The sequence below is a fragment of the Perissodus microlepis genome, chromosome 8, assembly GCF_051167445.1.
Source record: "Perissodus microlepis isolate ML-2025 ecotype Zambia chromosome 8, ASM5116744v1, whole genome shotgun sequence".
Classification (NCBI taxonomy): domain Eukaryota; kingdom Metazoa; phylum Chordata; class Actinopteri; order Cichliformes; family Cichlidae; genus Perissodus; species Perissodus microlepis.
The window spans coordinates 29,764,508-29,785,182 of NC_140468.1; the positions used below are offsets into that span (position 1 = coordinate 29,764,508).

The 20,675-nt window shown below is 46.1% G+C and overlaps 1 protein-coding gene and 1 pseudogene across 2 annotated transcripts; both read right to left on the reverse strand.

Moving 5' to 3' along the window:
• Positions 1-5,357: 5,357 nt before the first annotated feature.
• LOC146382196 (fatty acid synthase-like) lies at positions 5,358-9,951 on the reverse strand. The gene is made up of 5 exons (XM_084938558.1): positions 9,741-9,951; positions 7,608-7,819; positions 7,379-7,477; positions 6,687-6,938; positions 5,358-6,559 (listed from the first exon to the last, which is right to left on the reverse strand). The coding sequence occupies exons 1-5, from the start codon at positions 9,898-9,900 to the stop codon at positions 6,422-6,424; spliced, it is 861 nt and encodes a 286-aa protein (XP_084794684.1). The 5' UTR covers positions 9,901-9,951; the 3' UTR covers positions 5,358-6,421.
• Positions 9,952-10,028: 77 nt separating this feature from the next.
• LOC146382197 (fatty acid synthase-like) lies at positions 10,029-19,846 on the reverse strand (annotated as a pseudogene). The gene is made up of 19 exons (XR_014800958.1): positions 19,753-19,846; positions 19,200-19,382; positions 18,904-19,083; positions 18,522-18,725; positions 17,942-18,258; positions 17,481-17,865; positions 17,236-17,400; positions 16,956-17,071; positions 16,335-16,489; positions 15,666-15,869; positions 15,397-15,547; positions 14,652-14,764; positions 14,501-14,579; positions 12,280-12,541; positions 11,958-12,159; positions 11,704-11,855; positions 10,928-11,019; positions 10,458-10,842; positions 10,029-10,306 (listed from the first exon to the last, which is right to left on the reverse strand). The product of XR_014800958.1 is annotated as a fatty acid synthase-like (transcript).
• Between the last annotated feature and the right edge of the window lie 829 nt (positions 19,847-20,675).

Below are 20,675 nucleotides of genomic sequence, written 5' to 3' on the forward strand. Positions count from 1 at the left end.
CTCAAGGATTCGTAGTTTAGATTTAAAAGCACTTAATGAAATGAATTCAGTCATTTTCCTTCTGCAGTTTGTTCCAAGCCGAGGGTGCTAAATGGACAAAAGCTCTTTTACCAAGTTCAGTTCGGGCAAATGGAACAGAAAGCAACAAGTAGCCATGCGGACGAAGAGAATACCGACCAGCATGTTTCATTACAAGCAGGGAACATATATAAGAAGGCAGCAACCAAAGTATCGCCTTATATATAAAACTGTATAAATGAGAGTTCCTCCGACTTACCAAAGCAGGCCATCCTACCTGAGAGTATAACTCACAGTGGTGAGTCTGAAATTTACGGTTAGTGATGAACCTCAGAGAAGCACGATACACAGAATCAACCATTCGAAGACATTGAGCAGAAGCATTCATATATAGAATATCACCATAATCCAGCACAGGCAAGAATGTTGCAGCAACAAGCCGCTTCTTTGTATTAAAAGAGAAACACAACTTATTTTGAAAATAAAATCTCAGTTTTAACTTCAGGTTTTTCACAAGATTCTCTACATGTGGTTTGAAGGTAAGCGAGTCATCAATTAAGATTCCCAGATATTTATAGGTGTGAACCAACTCTATTTTATTACCTTCAAGAGTGGTTACTGATGGGATTGTTTGGGCTTGTCTCCTTGATTTAGAAAACAACATGAGCTTTGTTTTGTCTGCATTGAGAACAAGTTTAAGCTGAAGTAATGAGTGCTGGACAGCAGAAAAGGCTTTCTGCAAGGAGTCAATGGCTTGGACAAGAGTTGAACCACAGGTGTAAATAACTGTATCATCAGCATAGAAGTGCAAGTTTGCATTTGGCACATTTAGACTAAGATTGTTTACGTAAATGATAAATAGAAGGGGACCTAATACAGAACCCTGTGGCACTCCGTTGTGCACTGTAACAAAGTCAGAACATAGACCGTCAGATTTAATGCACTGAGTCCTGTTACTGAGGTAGTTTGAGAACCATCCACTGCTCTCTCAGAGAGTCCTGACTGGAAGAGTCTAAGTTTTAAAATACAGTGATCAACAGTGTCAAATGCTTTTGACAAATCAATAAAAAGGGATGCACAGTGTTGTTTTTTATCAAGTGCAATAGTAATATCATTTACCACTCTAATTGCAGCTGTGATAGTACTGTGATTCTTCCTAAAGCCTGATTGATATTCAGATAAAATGGCATTGGTGTGTAAAAACTCCTTTAACTGCTCACACACAAGAGCTTCAAGAACTTTGGCCAGCACAGATAGATTAGATATTGGTCTGTAATTAGTTAACACTGCTGGGTCACCCCCTTTTAATAGAGGAACAACTAAAGCTGATTTCCATACTGAGGGAATTTTATTCGTATCCAGTGTGAGGTTGATAAGTGTTGTGAGAGGCTCTGCCACAAAATCAGCTGCCAGTTTCAAGAAGTAAGGATCTAGTAAGTCTGGCCCTGGAGATTTTCTAGGATCTGACAGTTTAAGAGCTTTACAGACCTCCTGCACAGAGAAAGGAACAAAGTTAAATGGCTGACCAGTGTACACCGGAAGGTTTGTGCCAGATTTTACAGAGACTGGGTTCAGAGAGTCAAACAAAGAGCCAGAAGATATAAAGTGCTTGTTAAAGCAATTCATAATCTCCTTCCTATCATAAACAGGAACAGAATCCATAAAACATCTTTGAGTTCAGCTCATGGAAAACAGGAGCAAAAACAAAAGTGTTGCGTTTATATTTTTGTTCAGTGTAAATGATAAAACATCAGGTTTGACCCAGAATACAGTTTGATCCACATGGTGGCGCTGTGAAAAGTGCGCGCTGTACTGGTGTCACCAGTGTCCCCAGCCCACAGACCAGTGCTGCCACTAATCGAGTTTCATTAGCAGCATCTAAATGCTGTTTAAAGGCGGACTTCATCTGTCACACAGGAGCAGTTTGGCTTCGCTTTGCTTAAATAATGACCTGGTGTATTTCTGTATACACACCTGCTAAGGATCAGGTGACTTTTATAATAAAAGGTTAATACGTAAAACCTTAAAAATAAAAAGGGCTGTTTTTAGCAGTATTTAGGCTGCAGTCTGTGTATTATGTCCATGATATTCTACATTACAGTAAAAACAGTAATTATATAAAGAACAGATGGATCAGGATCCTGTCTGTGTCTTTACTATGATCTCAGCTGATAATGAGGCTTAAAAGAGACATGTTTGAACTTTTGCATTGATCAGACAAATAAGCCTGCATGTTTGCATGAGCTTTACCTTTAACTGTAAAACATGAAGCCTTTATTATTAAAAAAACAAACCCTTTTGGTGTCATACAGGTAAGAAAGCAGCGAAGCGTTTTTCTCTCTAACAGACGTTTCATCTGTTTTCTCTGCCGTTGCTCTGATGGGACCTGCAGGGTGTTTTTGGTGACGTGGAGGTTTGCACAGTTGCTGCCTGTGGTGTGTGTAGAAATGTTCATGTTCTAGTCCCACTGTGAAGCACATAGACGTGTCCTGACTTCCTGTCTGTCCCACACTCTGTTGTCTCTGTTTGTTGCTGCCAACAGTACAAATCATCTTTGCAGATTTTACTGGATTAACAAAAACATGTTTACTGAAAGACTTATTCAGTAAACATGTTACACTGAGACTGAAAAAGAGATCCCTGTTCACGCTCATAGAAAACGAGCCTCTGTTTTACTTTATTGAAATCATTTCTAATCACAGACAGGATCAGCAGCGTGCAGCTGCAGTGAGGTGTTAGTAGAGGAGCTGTGTTTGTGAGCTGTAGTCTGGATCAGGTCTCTGTGGGAGACACGGTAACAGTACTTCTGAATATCCACGTGTCGACCTCACACAGCACATTTCTTCAGAATCGGTTGCTGTTTGCTAACATTTGACCTTTGCCCTTTTAGGCTGCCCTTCTGGCGCCCGTCGATGAGGACTTGGGATCTGACAAGAAGCAAACTGGGGGAAGCGGCAGAGTACCAGACTTCCCTCCTCCAGCAGGCCGGGAGATCTTGTTGCGCACCTGTGTGCCGCGACCAGCAGCGTACTCCAAGGCGCTGCCTCAGCGGCTCTTCTGTGTCCTGATGAGGGAGGAGTTTAGGTTGGCCGGAGCCTTTTCCACAGACACGTCCTTCTTTTAAGTCCTGTGAACAATTCACACCTTGAATAAAGATAAGTGAAGGACACAGGATGGAGACTTTCACATGTATGAACGTGGCCATGGAGTAAGATCATAGAAATACACTTCTTCATTTGTTTGCTTTATTTGTAAGAACGGTGCAATATTTCAGCATCTACGGCTCGCCCAAGCTTAAAAGCAGGAAGCAGTATATTACTGGCATTGATTAAGAAGCATTCATGGCTTTGTCTGGAAATATGTGAAACTAAATCCTTCTGTGTATTCATAAATCTGCAGCTTCCTGCAGCTGTGATAAAACAGTTTCACACTAAAACCTTCATTTTACCTACAAAGCTTCTCTTGATGCCTTTTTAAGGAAATGAAATTTGTCGTTAGGATGGAGTTCCCCATCCTGCACTCACCACACGCTAACACAACCTTCTCAACTCTGATATTTAGTAGATTATATTTCAGTTGCAGGGATTGGTCCTGATGGTAAACATGAGAGTCGGTGAGGACTTCATGGGTCGTTTCAGCTGAGCTCCATCCTCCAGCATGTCCTGCTGCTGCTGCTGGATTAACACACAGCTGTTTGTTTGCATCCAACCAGAACCAGACCGTGCAGTTCTTATGCCTGTTCATAACCTGATTGTTCAAACATGAAGCTCTTTGACGTTGTATAAAAACTGAAACGACACTTTACAGCTGACTGTGATGTTTTAAATCGAGCTGGTTCCACGAGGCCGTCGGCGCGGCCGACAGCATGAGGGGAAAATTGGTTTTGTAATATTTTCTTTGTTTTGTTAAGGGTGTATCCATCCCATAATACAGACACTTTTAACGACAGGGCGTTTTCTGATTTGCTTTCAGTGTTCATTTGATTTGTTACTAGAGCAGCAGTCAGTGCTTTACAGTTCGTTCACTGTCGTCTTGTTTCCTCCCTCGTCCCGCTGACCACCCCACACGCCGCCTCCTGTTGAAGGCTAACGTGAGTCCTTCCACCCACAGCTGCAGCGCACACGCAGGATTTTTGATTTGGGGAATGTTCTCTGTAATATTGTAGAGCTGATGGCGACTGCTGTTGTTGGCACTGTAAAACAATAAAGCTGAATTGAACTAAAGTGAATAATTTGAAAATGACTCAGTGTTTTATCAGCGACACGTTACCACAGCCTTTTAAGATCACTGAACCTGTTACTTCAAAAAACAACATGTAATGTTGAAGGGGACAAAGAGTTAGTTCATGTTTGACACTGATGTTAATCAAAACTTCTAAGCTCCAGGTTGAATAAAACAGCATTAGGTGTGTGATTTCACTCTGCTCCACACACCTGCGTGCTCCAATCAGAGACACCAGAGGAACAGGTGATGAATGTGATGGGGAAGTATACGCAGGTGTGACACGGGCCCATACAGAGCCGTGGGAATTACACGACATTATTACTGTTGATATATTCTCAGCGATCAGCTGTTAGTGAAGAGCATGAAAACCTTACTGCACGTCGGTCCGCTCAACTTAGCTCGCTGGATAATTTACTCGTCAGCTTGAAAACATTTAACTTTAACAAAATGTTCACCAACATAGGGGTCAGTGCAGGTCACTGAGTCATCCTGCACACTAGCCCTGCCCCGCCCACCTGTGTTTATACACCTCTGCAGCCCCTCCTCTTTCAGACATTTCTTCTAAATCCTTTAAAGGAGCCTTCACTCACAAACTCGTGGTGGAATAAACTCGGCTTTCTAACATGCAGCTAAAGTTCAGTCTGCATGCTCGACCCACATACTCCTGGCAGCTGAAGTGAAATACTGCTGTGCGTAAGGGTCGGGCGGGTGACCACGTCACCTGGTCATGGGGTAAATGCCGCGGCTGGGTTCAACTCTGACCTGAGGCCCTTTATTTCTCCCTCCCTGCTTTGCTGTCTGGTCTTCATTGTGCTATTAAATACAGACAAAAAAGTTTGTTGTTGTTCTCCTTCCATCACCACCTTTGTTGCATGTAGAAAAGTGTCATATAGAACCAGTCCAGTTACTTTAATGGTCTGAACTAAACGGTCGGGTGGCGCCACATCAACAGCGACTAAGAATTTTCTGGGCCAACAGGATTTGTGTTTCAGTCCCTGATAAACTGACCCATCCTCTAAAAAACAAAACCCAAAAACTATATTTACAAGATAAATGATCAGAAATAGTAACGACAATAAAAGCACAGGAATCATAGATCCAACGGGACAGGCTCGTTACAATGAAGGAAAACTGTTGAGGCCTTTATTAGTCCTACAATACATAACAGAAATATTACAATAAAACACAGAGGCCTTTATTGTCACGTCCATCGTACTGTGACTCCTCAGCACGTTCATCTCCAATCAGCAGCTTCCTTCACTGACCCAATCACAGGTCTCAGGCCAGCTGTTGTACTCAGGTTTGGATTATTTGCTGAGGTTTTAGATCTCTGGACCAAAGCCTTTAAAAGGAAACAGTTTCTCAGAGGTTACATCAGTAAATATGATCTCACTGTTACAGTGATCATTCACCATCTCTGATTAACCTCTGAAGAGACACATTCGGTCCTTAGTGACGCCTCTGACACAGGCGTCTGTCAGAACAACAGCGTGTGTTTGATACAGTCCATCGTGAAGAAAAGCAGTTTTTCTTCTGAATTAGTGAAATAACTGGTCTGTAAATTACAGTAACACGAGTGTCATTGTTAAAACACAGTTTATGAAACACTTAATTTGTTGTTAACTTATTGACAACGTAAACATTTGCTGGTTGCCACAGTAACTGATGACTGTGTGGTCACATGACTGAAAAGTAAACAAATGTCACAAAATAAAGAAATGCCTCCAACTTGTGTTACGAGTAGTTAGTGTGCAGAAACACGGCTGCAGGGTCAGCCCTCCACAGTCGCTCATCAGGCTGGTCGCAGCGCGTTTGCCTGTCTACTGATGTCTGCATGAGCAGAAACACCAATTTAAGTGATGTTATGTAATTCAGGATTCAATCAATGTGTCAGTGTTTGTTACTTTGTTACATTAATTTTTTAACCACGTTATTTTGTTGTGGGATGAACTTCTGCAAACAACAACATATGGCAACAAAAAACAAAACAAAACTTGCAGTTGGAATCGATAGAGCTGTGAGATGATGGGATGTCGACTGGTTCACTAACCATTAACATTTGGGATATTAGGATAACAGTAGCGTGTAAACATAAGCAGTGCAAAGACTTCCTATAATGACACATTTACAGTCTAGTTTGGGGAAAGCTGAGGAATTAGGGTGAAGAGACGGTGGATGTTTAACCCTCCCTTGGTTTGACAGCTCGCTCAGCCAGTGAGTTATGAATGATGTTTTTGATAGACTCCGCCCCTGCGCCTTCTAGGAAAGTGCAGTGATCTCCCTCGATGACGTGGACCGACACCTCGCCATCACAGACCTGAAGAAAGACGCAGTACACAGTTTGAACATTGGAAGGCTCAGACTGAGAGTTTATAGAAAAACACGCACGCACGCACGCACAGTGAAGATAAGTACTACAGACTGATGTAAATGTGCATCGTTACCTCGCTGAGCTTATAGTCAGCTCCCAGGTTTTGCTCATATTCGCTGCTGGTTTCGGCGCGCAGCAGCTTCACGCTGCCGTGGTATTTTGCAGTAGGTACATATGCATCAGCAGCCTTTAGCTTGTAGTAGAAGGCGGAGGCTGCAAAGTGCAGTGAGTCTCGGTCGATGTCCTTGTGAGCGGAGGTGATTAGGTCCACGGCCACACTGACGCGTGCATTCAGGTCTGACAGCGGGAGCAGAGTCTCCAAAAGCTGTAGGATGTAACCATGGAGACGACTGTAAGTTCATAGCAAACGTTACCGCGTGCTCGCGGAGATATTATTGTTTTCAGAAAAGTAAGTGACACATAATTAATGAACATCACAGATCTTATGTATATGAAAATGCAAAATGAAGATGTTTTGATATTCAGGAGTTACAAATGTCAGCTTTCAGTGAGAAACTGTACGAAGCTTTGATTTAACCGCATGTTTTACTTTAGTCTCCATAACAGCTCCAAACATCACATCATTGTTGAGTCAAACCTGCACCACACACAGACTGTGCTGGAACAGCAGCTCCAGACTGTGTTACAGTCACCATCTTTACCTTACAGGCGCCGTGAGGCAAAAGCTCAGGTTGTGTGGCCTTTAACGCTGATGCCACATAAAGGAATACTTGTGTGTGAACCTGTGGGTCAGAGACAGTATACCTTGTTGTATTCAATGCCAGTGAACTGCTGGATGAAGGCACACAAGGCTTCAGTCTCAGCCTCAGACTCGTTGCCGGGTGTTAGCTTGGCTCTGTAGCTCTGCAAATCAAAAACACAGTTAAACCTGTTCACATGCAGATCATGTGACCAGAGCTCATCCTTCAAAACCAACATCACACACGCTATACAGCATATACATGAAATAAAGATGCGCGAGTGTTTCTCTGACCTGTGTGTACGCCGCCACATATGAATGTGAGCCATCAAAGAGAAACAGGAACTCCACAGGCTGATTCTGGGTCTGCAGCTGAGAGCACATTTCAAATGCTACACAGGCACCAAAAGAATATCCAGCGACTCTGTACGGGCCGTCCGGCCGCACCTGCCTGACGCAGCTCACGTAGTAGGCAGCCAGGGACTCAATGCTATCCAGAGGAGCAGCTGCAAAGGAAACACATGAGGGGAGTTAGTTTGGCTGCACAGTGACATAAACAGCTGATGCACAACATGTGAGTGACAAAGGTCTGAGAACAGAACCACAAACTTTTAAACTGTGACTGTGAAACAAAGAAAACATGAAATCACATCAGGTCTTTGGTTTTCCTCAGGCCATTGTGGAGGGAGCTGTATATGTACAAGTGTTTGTAGTTTCACCTTTGAACAGTCAGACTTTCAGCTTTAACACATTTTGCTGTTTAACAGTTACACACGTTTTGATACACATGATTGTGACACCTGGTGAGGACGCACACTCATCATTTGATGACGATGGTTCAAAGTGTTGATTTTGTATTTTAAAGTTTTTCTCTGTGACTGTAAAGTCATTTTAATATGAGCCCCATTATGCTGACAAACCCACACAGACGATGCACACAGCTCAGCAACACCAACGAGCCTGAAACTCAAACGACATGAAAAGTTATCCATGAGGCGCCAAAAAACAACAACAGCTGCAGCAAAGGCTCTTTGTACTGTAAGATGAAGATCCTACAAAAATAGGAAGCCTCACAAACCACATGTAGACTGGTTGTGCAAACTCCCACAGACCCTGCAGTCGAGAGGATAACAAGCTGCTCCAGTGATCATGACCAGGACACAAACTGCTTCCTCCTGAATCAGAGGCCTGACTGACAGACACACCCTGGCATAGAGGAGGCTGAGGAGTGTGACAGTTGGAGCACAGGCTCAGGTCTAGGTCTTTAAACAGGGGAACCACCACCCCAGTGTGCCAGTCCAGACGCAGCATCCCAGAGCTTCACGCAGCGCCGTGTCAGCCAGGACGGCCCTGCAACACCCAGATCCTTCTCATCAGCCTCAGGTCTGTCCTAAATCCTAGCAGGAGCTACCACGACGCGTACCACAAAATGCATCGCACTGGTTCTTCCCAGTAGTTCAACTCCTTGGAACTGGTTGTCTGCTTGCCAATGAATCCTGCTTATTGGTTCCACTTGTGCTACAATCAGGACGAATTGTAGTGGCGCAGTCTAAAGCTGGATATGAATATTACTTTTATGTTTATTGCACAAAAGGACGAGAGCGCTAAAGTGCAAACTGCGCCTGGACAGACAGCATGCTAGCTCCAAGCTAGAGCTCAGAGCGATGAGGAAGCTGAGCTTCAGCAGGTAACAGAGGCGGTGATGATCAGTCGAGCTGTCGCCTCTGATCATGTTTCTACGGTACCAGCACAAACACACAGTGTGTTTGTGTGACTGCAGGTTTATATTGTGAAATGTAATTATGAGACAGCGCGCTTCACAAAGAAAGCACTGTAACAAGTAACTAATAGACAAGTAACTAATCCCTTTGTCTTGGGAGTAATTAAGATAGAACACTTCTAAAACGTAATGCAGTATGTAACAGAGTACACCCATGACCCAAACACTGATCACACCTCCAACATGCACAAGCATTTGACATCATATAACTGATTCATAATGAATGTGTTTGACTGTTCTCTCACAGTGGAGCCGATAAGAATCAATAAAGGAATTGATTCCATGAGTGACGTCAATAATGGAGTCCGTTTCCATCCGCAGACACACTGCAACACTATCAGCCCAGAACCCGGACCTGGACCCGGACCCAGCAGTGTGGGATCCTGCTGAGCTGTGGACGTCCTGAAGGATTCTAGATTTGATTGACTTCAATCACAAAAAGCTTCCTCAGAGTCGAGGCTGTGCTGAGGGAGGCGGACACACCAAATACTGACTGAAGTCTACAAACTGTTCCTGACTGCATCCACCTGAGTCTGCACACGTCTGTAAACGACTCTGCATATTTCCTTTCAAAATGCAAAGTGCACAGTAGTTCCTGCCTGTTGTGCAGGACTCGGTATTTTCATTGTCTTTAAAGTATAACAAACCTTTGGTGCACTGCAAGCCGTAGCAAGGCACGCTGAGCTTAGAAGCAAGCGTCTTAAAGGCTGCGATGGAGCCCTCGATGGGATGTACCAGGAACAGCGGCCCGTCCTGGCTCTTCACCTTGTTCAGTGACATCACAGTAGGGCTGCTGGGGCTGACCATCAGCTTGGTCAGATCAGACTCCAACACAAGAGCGAACGCCGTCCTTGTTAGCTGTGGTGTGTGGAGATGTACTCAGTTATGTTTGTACACATGATAACACATTTCATACTAACAAGAGTCTTAACAGCTCAATTTAAACAAATACATAAGTGCTTTTTTACAACCTGAAACCTTTTCAAAGATCTTTCTGCATTTAAAAAGCAGCTCTTCATACCGCTTTGTCCTTCTGGCTTGCTATTGGCCAGCTCTCGCAACTTGTTAATGGTGAGCTGGCGGATATCCCTCATGGCCATGACGATGTCATAGTCGCGTTCCAGAGTCTGGCGAACCTCAACGCCCATCAAAGAGTCCAGGCCCAAATCAGCCAATGAGGTGTCAGCATTCAGACTGCTGACATCCCGCACACCTGTGAGTGAGAAGAAGTTAAAAACAACGAAGAAATGAGTCGATGTCTGTGATACAAAGTAACCTCAAAGATCACCAAAGCGACTCAGGACGGCGGTCTTTTCTTATATAACACCTTTATGAACGCTAGTTTGGTATAACCTGACTCTTACCTAGAATGTGAGCTACAGCGTCCACCAAGTCTTTCCGGTTTCCTGCTTCACTCTTTACCACCGTCCTCTCCGCCAGCACAAAGCTGGACACCACTGGGTGCTGCTGGCACAGGAAGAAGTCCAGCACTTCCAGACAGGAGGCCATGCGCTGCGGGAGGGTGCCACCGATCACAACGTCATTCCCACCCATGGTCTCTAGAACCACCCCAACATCACCAATGGCACCCCACTGGACTGCAAGTCCAGGCAGGCCATCATAGCGGCGCTTCTCACACACGCAGAGTTGGCGTAGCCATAATTACTTTGGCCAGCGTTGCCACGGCCACAGCTGACTGAAGAGAAGGCCACAAAGTGTCTGAGCTCTGGACACAGTTTCCTTGTTACTCTAGAGAGGGGATGGAAGCATCCAGAGGTCAGCTCATGATGGTGCCCAGTGACACACAGAGGGAGGAGCCACTCTTCTCACTTACCTGTCCAGGTTGATGGTGCCGTCATTTTTAGGTTTGTTAACTTTGAGATAAAGCTGAGGAGTTAAATTCTCCAACATACCGTCTTTCAACACCTGAATGCAAACAAACATCAACAAACGGTCACTTTAAACGTTAACTAGCAGTAGTTTAGCTGTTAGCATGTTAGCATCTGATAGATGAGAAACTTGAGTCGACATCGTTAGCATCGTTCTTGCTTTTGTTTTCGTTGCATGTCATGTGACACTGCAGCTATTGAAGTCCAACAAAGGGATCTGACCATCATTCTAGTTTGCAGTAATAATGCAGTAATTATGCAGGATCCAAACACTGACAGCAACGTCAGCATTAGACAGCGAGTGAGGCGGCTGCTGGAAGGTGGACGATGTCGTAAATGTAAACAAACCGTCTTGACTGAGAAGTTACTTTAGAAAATAAATTCTGAATGTATTGTTTCAAAATAAAAGTAAAGAAAGAAAGCTACTGTTAGGTATTAGCACTGGTACAAACATGAAAGGTAGCACTCTCCCCTGGCCGCTGTAAAAAGTCACTGCTGCCTCTAACACATCCACGGCTTGTTTCTGGGAGGGGCAGTTACCCCCCCACGGTTAGTTAGTGACACTGAAGAGCAAAAGTATGGAGGGCTCAGCTCAGTGACAGCTGCAGCAGCCAAAGTGCACGAACCAGATATATGTAGTCCAAATTTAGGAAGGACCATAAAACCTGTGAAACATGATTTTTCCAAGGTGACACATATAAATAACTAAAGGGAATCTGACCATGGCTAGGTGAAAGACACCACCCACTGCACCCATGGCACAGGTCTCAGCAATCAGGTGCTCTGTTCCTTTCAGTGTGCCGAAATCACTGGTGGACACAAACACCTCCACACCCTGATTCTGCCATTCCTCCACCCGCTTCGCCTGGTAACCTGAAGACAGTCCAACAGTGAAGCTGTAAGATGAGTCACATCAGCACTGATGCAGGACTTGGCTGTGCACATCAGTAGGAGCACCGTGTCATCGTGCATTACCGTTTCTCACGCCTGATCTAGAAGTCAGCACCAGTTTGCGGGCTCCCCTCTCCATCAGCCACTGAGCAAGCTCCAAACCAAACCCCCCGAGCCCCCCAGTTATAATGTAGGAGTGGGACGAGTGGCAGAAGGTGCGACAGATAGCTGGCAGAGACAGAGGGGAAGCAGCCTGTACAGCTGCTCCCTGTTCCTCACAACGGACCTGTGAGAAAAGAAAAGCTGGTCAGAAGATAAGCAGCAGTCCAGCCACTCTGCAGTCACAGTAACATACCAACCACATGCATGTAGGGATGGGCAGGTCCAGTACAAACACGCCACTCACCTGAACCAGGACCTTGCCGATGTGCTTGCCCTGAGCCATGTATCTGAAAGCTTGCTCCACTTGGTCCTTATCGAACACTGTGGTTCTCAGAGGCTGAACTACTCCTCCCACAATGCCTTGCTGCAGACACTGGGACACCTCCTCCCACTCTTGGTTGCCCTCTTCAAAGAGAGCATCCAGCAGGATACCATGGAAAGCCACATTCTTAAGGAATAACGGCATGCCTGAAGGAATCACAGCAACGTGACAGCGTTTGTCAAGGCTTCAAGAATCATTTATGACAACAAAACTCTGGTTAACACCTGCAGGAACCTTAAAAAAACGAATAAAACATGTTTATATATTTATCTATCCTGTTGTCAATAAACACCAGATCCACTGACCCAGAGGAGTGTTGTTGGAAAGGTCATATTTGCCGATCTCCAGGAATCGTCCGTGTCGAGCGAGGCAGCGAACACTGGCCTGCAGCTTCTCCTCGGCCAGAGAATTCAGCACCACATCCACGCCTGAAACACACGCAGCAAACACGACGCCACATACAGTCAGTGTGTAATATGGAAGTATAACTGAGTGGGGATTACTCAGTTCACACAACTGTTACTTGTTAAACTCAAAAACCTGCTAAAGCTTTGTGTGCATAAGTCTTGTTCCAGGACATTCTTGGGTTCCTCAACATGGAGCAAAGTGTCTGCAGTACACGTGCCGTGTTCCACACCGGCTTTAAAGTCCCACAGAGGAAACATCAAACATGTTAGAGGAGGCGGAGCTGACAACGACGAACAGCACCAGTGCTCACACACAGTCATCGATGCAGCACTGGGAGGAAACACACTGGCACCGGTGCATGATGCACATTTCACCAATGAGTTTACAGTGAGAGCTCCTGAGCAGCAGCACCGTGACCGGACGGGGAAAATTACTACTGAAAGAAAGACGAGAGATTCTGGACTTAATGTCCGTCTCTGGATCCAGGACCTCGACACAGGAAGTCTGGACCGGCTCTCTGTTCAAACAGTCCAGTCTCTGATCCTTTGAGTATAATCCATAAGGCGGTGCAGAGCCTGGATGGAGCCGACGGGTGGGGGCACTGCCTCTGGCCTTCACATATCTCGCCTGCCTACTCAAGCCGGGCCCCGAGCAGCTTTGCAGGCCCAGCTTTCATCAGCTACTCACAGCAGCTCCTCTGCTCTTGGAATACGACTGTGTTCAAAGGCTGGAGTAACCTGTAAGTGCCATTTATACCAATGTATATCAATACTCAGGGAATATTGTTTGGAAGAATGGTCTTCCATCCCTGCAGCAGAGCACAGGGAATGATTGCTGACTGCTAATCCAAGATATCTGATGTCATGTCAATCGTCCCCTGAAGCACTGAGCAGCTACCTTTGCCTTGTGTGTGGAGCAGAATGTGCCGTTCAAAGGAAGAGATAAAGCTGAGGAGTTAAATTCTCCAACATACCGTCTTTCAACACCTGAATGCAAACAAACATCAACAAACGGTCACTTTAAACGTTAACTGGCAGTAGTTTAGCTGTTAGCATGTTAGCATCTGATAGATGAGAAACTTGAGTCGACATCGTTAGCATCGTTCTTGCTTTTGTTTTCGTTGCATGTCATGTGACACTGCAGCTATTGAAGTCCAACAAAGGGATCTGACCATCATTCTAGTTTGCAGTAATAATGCAGTAATAATGCAGTAATAATACAGTAATTATGCAGTAATTATGCAGGATCCAAACACTGACAGCAACGTCAGCATTAGACAGCGAGTGAGGCGGCTGCTGGAAGGTGGACGACGTCGTAAATGTAAACAAACCGTCTTGACTGAGAAGTTACTTTAGAAAATAAAATTCTGAATGTATTGTTTCAAAATAAAAGTAAAGAAAGAAAGCTACTGTTAGGTATTAGCACTGGTACAAACATGAAAGGTAGCACTCTCCCCTGCTCGCTGTAAAAAGTCACTGCTGCCTCTAACACATCCACGGCTTGTTTCTGGGAGGGGCAGTTACCCCCCCACGGTTAGTTAGTGACACTGAAGAGCAAAAGTATGGAGGGCTCAGCTCAGTGACAGCTGCAGCAGCCAAAGTGCACGAACCAGATATATGTAGTCCAAATTTAGGAAGGACCATAAAACCTGTGAAACATGATTTTTCCAAGGTGACACATATAAATAACTAAAGGGAATCTGACCATGGCTAGGTGAAAGACACCACCCACTGCAGTATCTCTGGAGTTGGTGAAAGCCTCTGCTGATAGCTGAGGGAATCTCTTCTGCAGGTACGTCCGCTTCTCCATTGAGCCTAGACAAGAGGCCCCGCCCCCAAAGTTCGATGTTGTTACTGTGAGTCTGTGTGCGAGTGTTACATACTCACCGACTGTAGTGAACACTCTGCACTTCTTACTGAGCGCTATGGCGATGGCAGCCTGGCTGGAGTAATACGCTGTGGCATAAACCACTGGCACAGAAGCTGCTTGCTCCAGTGTCCTGCAAACACACACACACACACACACACAATAAGTGTGTGGTTTATGTAGCAGGATGTAACTGTGCTGTATGCTGGAGAAACTGCACAGCAGCAGCTTCATGAATGAGACTAATGAATAAATGAATAAATGAATCCTGTGTCAGTGCTCCGCCTTCAGGCTTGGACACTGAAGACTGTCTCACCTAATAATCGAGTACTTACACAACGCCTGTCTGCTCATTCACACACACATTCATACAGTGATTCTTTTATCTAAAACACGGACACACACGGACGCACACACACACACACACACACACGGACACACACACACACACACGTCACCATGTCAGCAGGTGTCTGTGAGGGTTCAGCTAAAGAGGATCTTTGTGTTACAGATGTGTAGGACGTGCTGTTACTGTGTATCTGCAGAGTTGATACAATGTTTCTGATCACGCGTTTAGTTTGGGGACTTTCAGCACAAACAGCTTCATGTGTGCAAACAGACTGAGGACCCCTGCCAGTTAAACTAGTAACTACTGGCATCAGGTGAGCTTCTATGAAGGCTGCTGATGATTAAAAAAAAGATTTCTTGTATTTTAATGTTCATGTTAAACCTGCTGAGAACGTTCAGAGTTCTCCGCACACTGACCAGCTGTGGGGAACCTCCCAGAGGAACCTTCTGTCAGCGTCCACGACCGTCGCCAGGCCTTTGGCAGGCAACAGCCCCATCACACGACGCCCGCTGGGGTCGCGACCAGAAAACTCCATACCCAGCATGCACTGCTTTAAAGCCTGGTCCCCTTTACAACAAATAACAAATGGAAAAGGTTTGTCATGTGACTGTGAATGTTCAACAACAGCATCACACACTACGACCCAGCAGAGTGTGGCATTACTTGCTGTGTACAGACACACTACCTGGGATGGCGTCAGGCGGCAGCTTGCCAGTAGCCAGCATGATGTCTCTGAAGTTGAGTGAGCTGTAGTAGACGTGGCACAGCTGCACAGCAGGGCTCCTGCTCACAAAGTGGCGAAGCGGGGACGCGATCCAGCGCAGAGACGACAGGTCACCTCATGTCAGCACGTTGACGTAAGCGGCCTCGGTCTGCGCTTCATTTACATCTGAAACAGCAAGCAGACAAGCCTCAGTGAGCGCGGGAACCAAGAGGGAACCAAGAGGGAACGAGGCAGTACTGTCTAACTCACTGCTGGGTTCAAACACCTGCAGCAGGTGCGCCTTACAGAGCTTTGTGAGAGAGCACAGCTCTACAATTAAAAGTCATTCTGACGACTGTTTATTCCATGTAAAATTACAGTTTTGCAGATTTTACGGGTTCATTTTTGTAAAAGTGCAGCTGAATCTCAACTCTCAGAGTGTTGCAGCGTCTTGAAATAGAAGTGTAAATAACAAAGTCATTATTATTCTTTATGTTTGTGATGTCATTCATAGGAAGTGCGTCCTCCACACGTTTAGAGCGCAGGCCGAGACATGTAAAGTGACCTGGACCAAACACGAGTGGATCCTGACACGTGACCATCTGCAGCTCATTCGCCTCCTTAAATACGCCGTATGAGTGCGAGTCGAACCATGAGTGATGAGCTGGTGTCTGAAGGTGCCCCAGCGTCCGTCCCTGAACACGTTCATGACCAGATCCTTCTGCAGTACTGACTGGATGGACTGGTGGTCCTGCTGGAGGTCTGGTGCTGCTGAAGACTCGTTTAGATTGGACACAAACACACAGCTGGTGGCAAAGCGAGAGAAGAAACACAAACGGGCATAAAGACACGTTTGTCCTGCTGTAACACATGAATAATACAACAGTGAACCCAAAGTGTTGAACCAGGGCAGACTGAGCGTGACAGACTTTAGCTGGCCTGAAAGCAGAGAACGAGTCCTCAGAGGTTTGAGCCTCTATCTCAGGCCTGTGGGAAAAACTGATCCTTATCATTTGACTTTACACAGAAATATAAGCAACAGAAAGTATCCACTATGTTTCCACTGTACAATGAAGTGTTAACGTCTGAGGAAGCCTCACTGATTACACTCGTGCTGAGTCTATTAGAAACCTGTTCTCTGGCACATTAGTGATCATCAGTAAGACCCAGCAGTGCTAACATGGACTCTAAATCCTGACTGAAAGTCTTGGTGTGATCCTTTCTACATAAAAGCTGCAGTGTGAGAACAACGAGCTGTTAACGATATCGTACCGTATCCGGTTGCCACCAGGCTCTTGCCGTAAACAGTTGACCATTCCCACAATCCCACACTCTGCCTGAGAAGCAGTCAGCCACACTGGATGGTCTGAGGACTCTGACATCACTTCCTGCTGCAGAGCAGAGTCCCCACAGTTAGACTTTTAAACAGCTCAGATCTCTCTCATATATACTTTATGATAACACAGAGAAAACAGCCAATCAGACGAGCCCGATGAGCGAGCTGTGAGTGTTCGGGGACAACGACAGACAGAGAGACGAAAGTGGGACTGACCTTGAGCGTTTCCACCCACTGATAGTCTTTGCTGTCCACAGGCAGGAAAACCGGCTGTTTGCTCACAGACTGACGGCGACACAGAAAGAGGGCGGAGCTGTAGAAAGACTTCCTGACAGCCACCAGGTTAAGAGAAGCCTCTGAGAGCACTTCCTCCCACTCAGCCTTCCAACAAGATCAGAATAATCAAAACTCAGCTGACAGCACGTCACAGCAGGGTGTAAAAATGTTCTGTTTAAACACACCTGTGTGAGGAGTCCCTGCTGGCTGCTGCTCTGAGCAGTGCTGGACAGGAAGGCCACAGCCTCCCCCACAGTCTCCCCCTTCAGCAGCGTGTGGAGGAGAACAAACCCACTTTCTTTGGCTCCAGATGCCAGATTTGCTACCAGCAGCCTGGGCTCTGTCCTCACTGGACCCCATGCATGGTTACACAGCACCAGGTCCGCCCCCACAGCAACGTCTCCAGCAGCTGGGCCGGTCAGAGGATCACACTGAGCCGCAGCGACACCGAGCTCCTCCAGGGGAGCCTGGTGGGGGGCCAGAAGCTCCAGACTGGCCGCAGTCGCAGTGTAGTCCACACGGAGCATGGGCTGGATGTTGACAGAAGAGCTGGCCGTCGTCTGACAGAGCCTGCAGGAGTCAGAGACGTGAAAATGATGAGTGTGTGGAAATAATCCAGCTAAATCCAGCTGTTTGAGAGTCTTACCTCCAACACTTTGATCCTGCTAGGTGTGCTGTTTTCCACCGTGATGTCGAGGCAATGTCTCAGGGCGTCGTCGACCAGCAGACCCTGGAGCAGGTCGTCTTTAAGCAGGCACAGCCGCTCCTTCTGCACCACCTGCTCCAGCTCAGAGTGGAGGTTCCCATTGAACTCGAGGCCACAGAGCAGGGTTAGCAGCCGCAGCAGGCTGGGCTCAGAAGGCTCACCGCTGGGAGGAGGTGCATCAGACCCCCCCTGTAACCCCGGGATGGAGAGCTTGACACCATGAGGGGCCATCTTCTGCTGCAGTGTGTGGATCAAAGCTGGACACGGAGGACAGGAGAGAAGACGGACTTTAGCACAATGTTTGGTTTGATGTTCGTCATCTCCTCACAAGGAGATCAAAACAAGTCTAACAGGTAACAGCTCTTAAATACATACAGGGAGAAAGATGTGAACAACCAGACAATCCCATCATATCCGTCTCCTCACACAGTTTGGATCAGATCACACGTGCAAACATTATTTTGATCCAGTTATCACTCATATGTTTACTGCATGTGAGTGATGGAGAGATTGTCTGTACCTTTGCAAAGCCTCAGCTGCTCTGCCAGCTTCCCATTGGCTGTAAGGCAGTCCGTCTCCACATCAGGAACAAACAGGAACTCCTCCAGTGTGGGCGGGCTCTGCAGCTGCTGCCGGCGAGGGGCTACTGTGGCGTGCAGGCCACAGATCTGGACTCCACCAGCAGTGATGTTGTCAAGGTAACAGCTTACGTGGACATCAACCGCTGCAGGAATCAAACAGAGTCAAACATCGAGCTGAAGGGGACCAAACGCTGAGAGCGAACAGCAGCCGGTGTTTTACACATAAAACAGTCACATCATGTTGACATGACAGCCACAAACCGCTAAGTACCGATCAGGAGGATCACTGCTGCTGATCTGAAGCGAGGGAGGCAAACACACCTTGCTTTCCTTCAGCGTGCTCGCTGACTTTTTCCAGGTGTGCAGCAGGATGGACGCACACGGAGCGGATTCTGGTCGGCAAACGCAAACCTCCACCCGGCAGCCCCAAGACGATCATCTGCAACATGGTGTCCAGAAACGTCACCCAGTTTCCTGTCCATTCCAGCTTCCCACGGTCTCCTAGAAACAGCCAATCAGATTATTAGAAAAACAGTCCTACCAACATTTATCTGAGTGTAACTAGAATCATGTCCTTTTATGTCCCAGCAGGACAATAAGCCACAGCTCCAGCGTACCTGCTGTGTTTGACTCCAAGATGCCCTGAAAGGTTTTTCCATAGTCGTAACCTCGCAGTCTGAGCTCCTTGTAGATCTCGTGTGCGTTAAGCTTCATCGAGGCGTCGCTCCTGTCGGCAGCTTCCTGGCCGATCTCACTGTTGAATGAATCGAGTGCCGAATCCTCCAGGATGCTCACCTTACCTGAAAACCAGCGATTCTGAATATTCACGAGTTCACACTGAAAGTCAAAAGTCTGCAGACGAGTTTTACTCTGTCACTGGAAAAACTAACAGACCTCTGAGGTTTTGCTGCTCTGGTCACAGAGCTTCACCTCAGCCTGATGGATGCAGCTCGGTGTCATGTGACCTGAGCTACAGCCGGCCTGTGCTGAACCAATCAGCAGCCGAGCGACACGGGAAACCCGTTTAAACGATGCTGCACTAAATAATAAACAATATGTTTGTGGATATAATGTTGTGTGATTTTCAGCTACAAATGTAAATGATGTGTAAACTTTGGGATCTTTATCAGCAGCTCAGCCTGAACAGTCTGTGTGCTGATGATGACGTACCGCTGACAGTCAGGCTCCCGTTCTCCGAAACCTCAAACCTGCTGGTGGCGGGCATGAGACGCACCTCCAACTGGACCGCACCTGTGACAAACAGTCAACAGCTTCATCCACTGTAACAATAACAATAATAATAACAATAATAATGCACTTATCAAAATCAGGGTTTTTCACAATAAAAATCACAAAAAAACAATTAAATGTAAAAGATGTTGCTGTTGATTATTTTAGTAATGAAGTCGTCTGTCAGTGACTCCATCGAGTCTGAAACAAAATACTTGGAGGAAAAACTCGAGGTTGTTGGTGTGACCTCTCTTCATCTGGGGGACGACTGAACACGTGGGCTTCAGGCTGCGCTTCAGGATGGCCTGTGTGAAGAAGTCAACACTTCAGTCACAGCAGCGAGTGAAACGCTTTACAGCCCTGGTTTCCAACGGTAACGCCACCGAGCCACGGGCTAGTGTCCCTGTAAAGTACATCACCCAGTAACATCTGGACAGGTGTGTGTGGAAAAAAAGCTTTGATAAATTGTGAATGTCGTGGTTTTGGATTTTCACTTGTTGTTGGCTTTAATATGAACAGTCACATAAAATTCATTCCAGTTTTTTGCCTTTGCTTCAATTAAGAAGTTTCTTTAAATCTACAACAGCTTCCTTTTCAAAGAGTTTACTGACATAGTAAGGAAGTAGCTAGGGAACTCAGTAAGTATGAGCAACAATAGCTTAGGGACAGTTTCTCCAAAAACAATTCAGCAGACCCTCAGAGTGCGGATACAAACTGTTTTCAGCTGTAGAGGTAGAGGTACGCTTCATGTACTTATCAACATACAGTTTAGAGGCTTGCATTAGAGTGCTTTGGTGCTTGGGCCTCTTTTATTTAGCACGGTTATACCTTTGTGAATTTAGCTATCATATGTTTGACATGCA

Coding starts and splice junctions, on each gene's coding strand:
- LOC146382196 (XM_084938558.1), bottom strand. CDS start 9,900: ATGGTCAGCCCCAGCAGCCCTACTGTGATGTCACTGAACAAGGTGAAG. Junction 7,820..9,740: donor CGGCTTGCAGTGCACCAAAG/GTTTGTTATACT, acceptor TTTCCTTTGCAG/CTGCTCCTCTGGATAGCATT. Junction 6,939..7,378: donor CTGGCATTGAATACAACAAG/GTATACTGTCTC, acceptor TACATCCTACAG/CTTTTGGAGACTCTGCTCCC.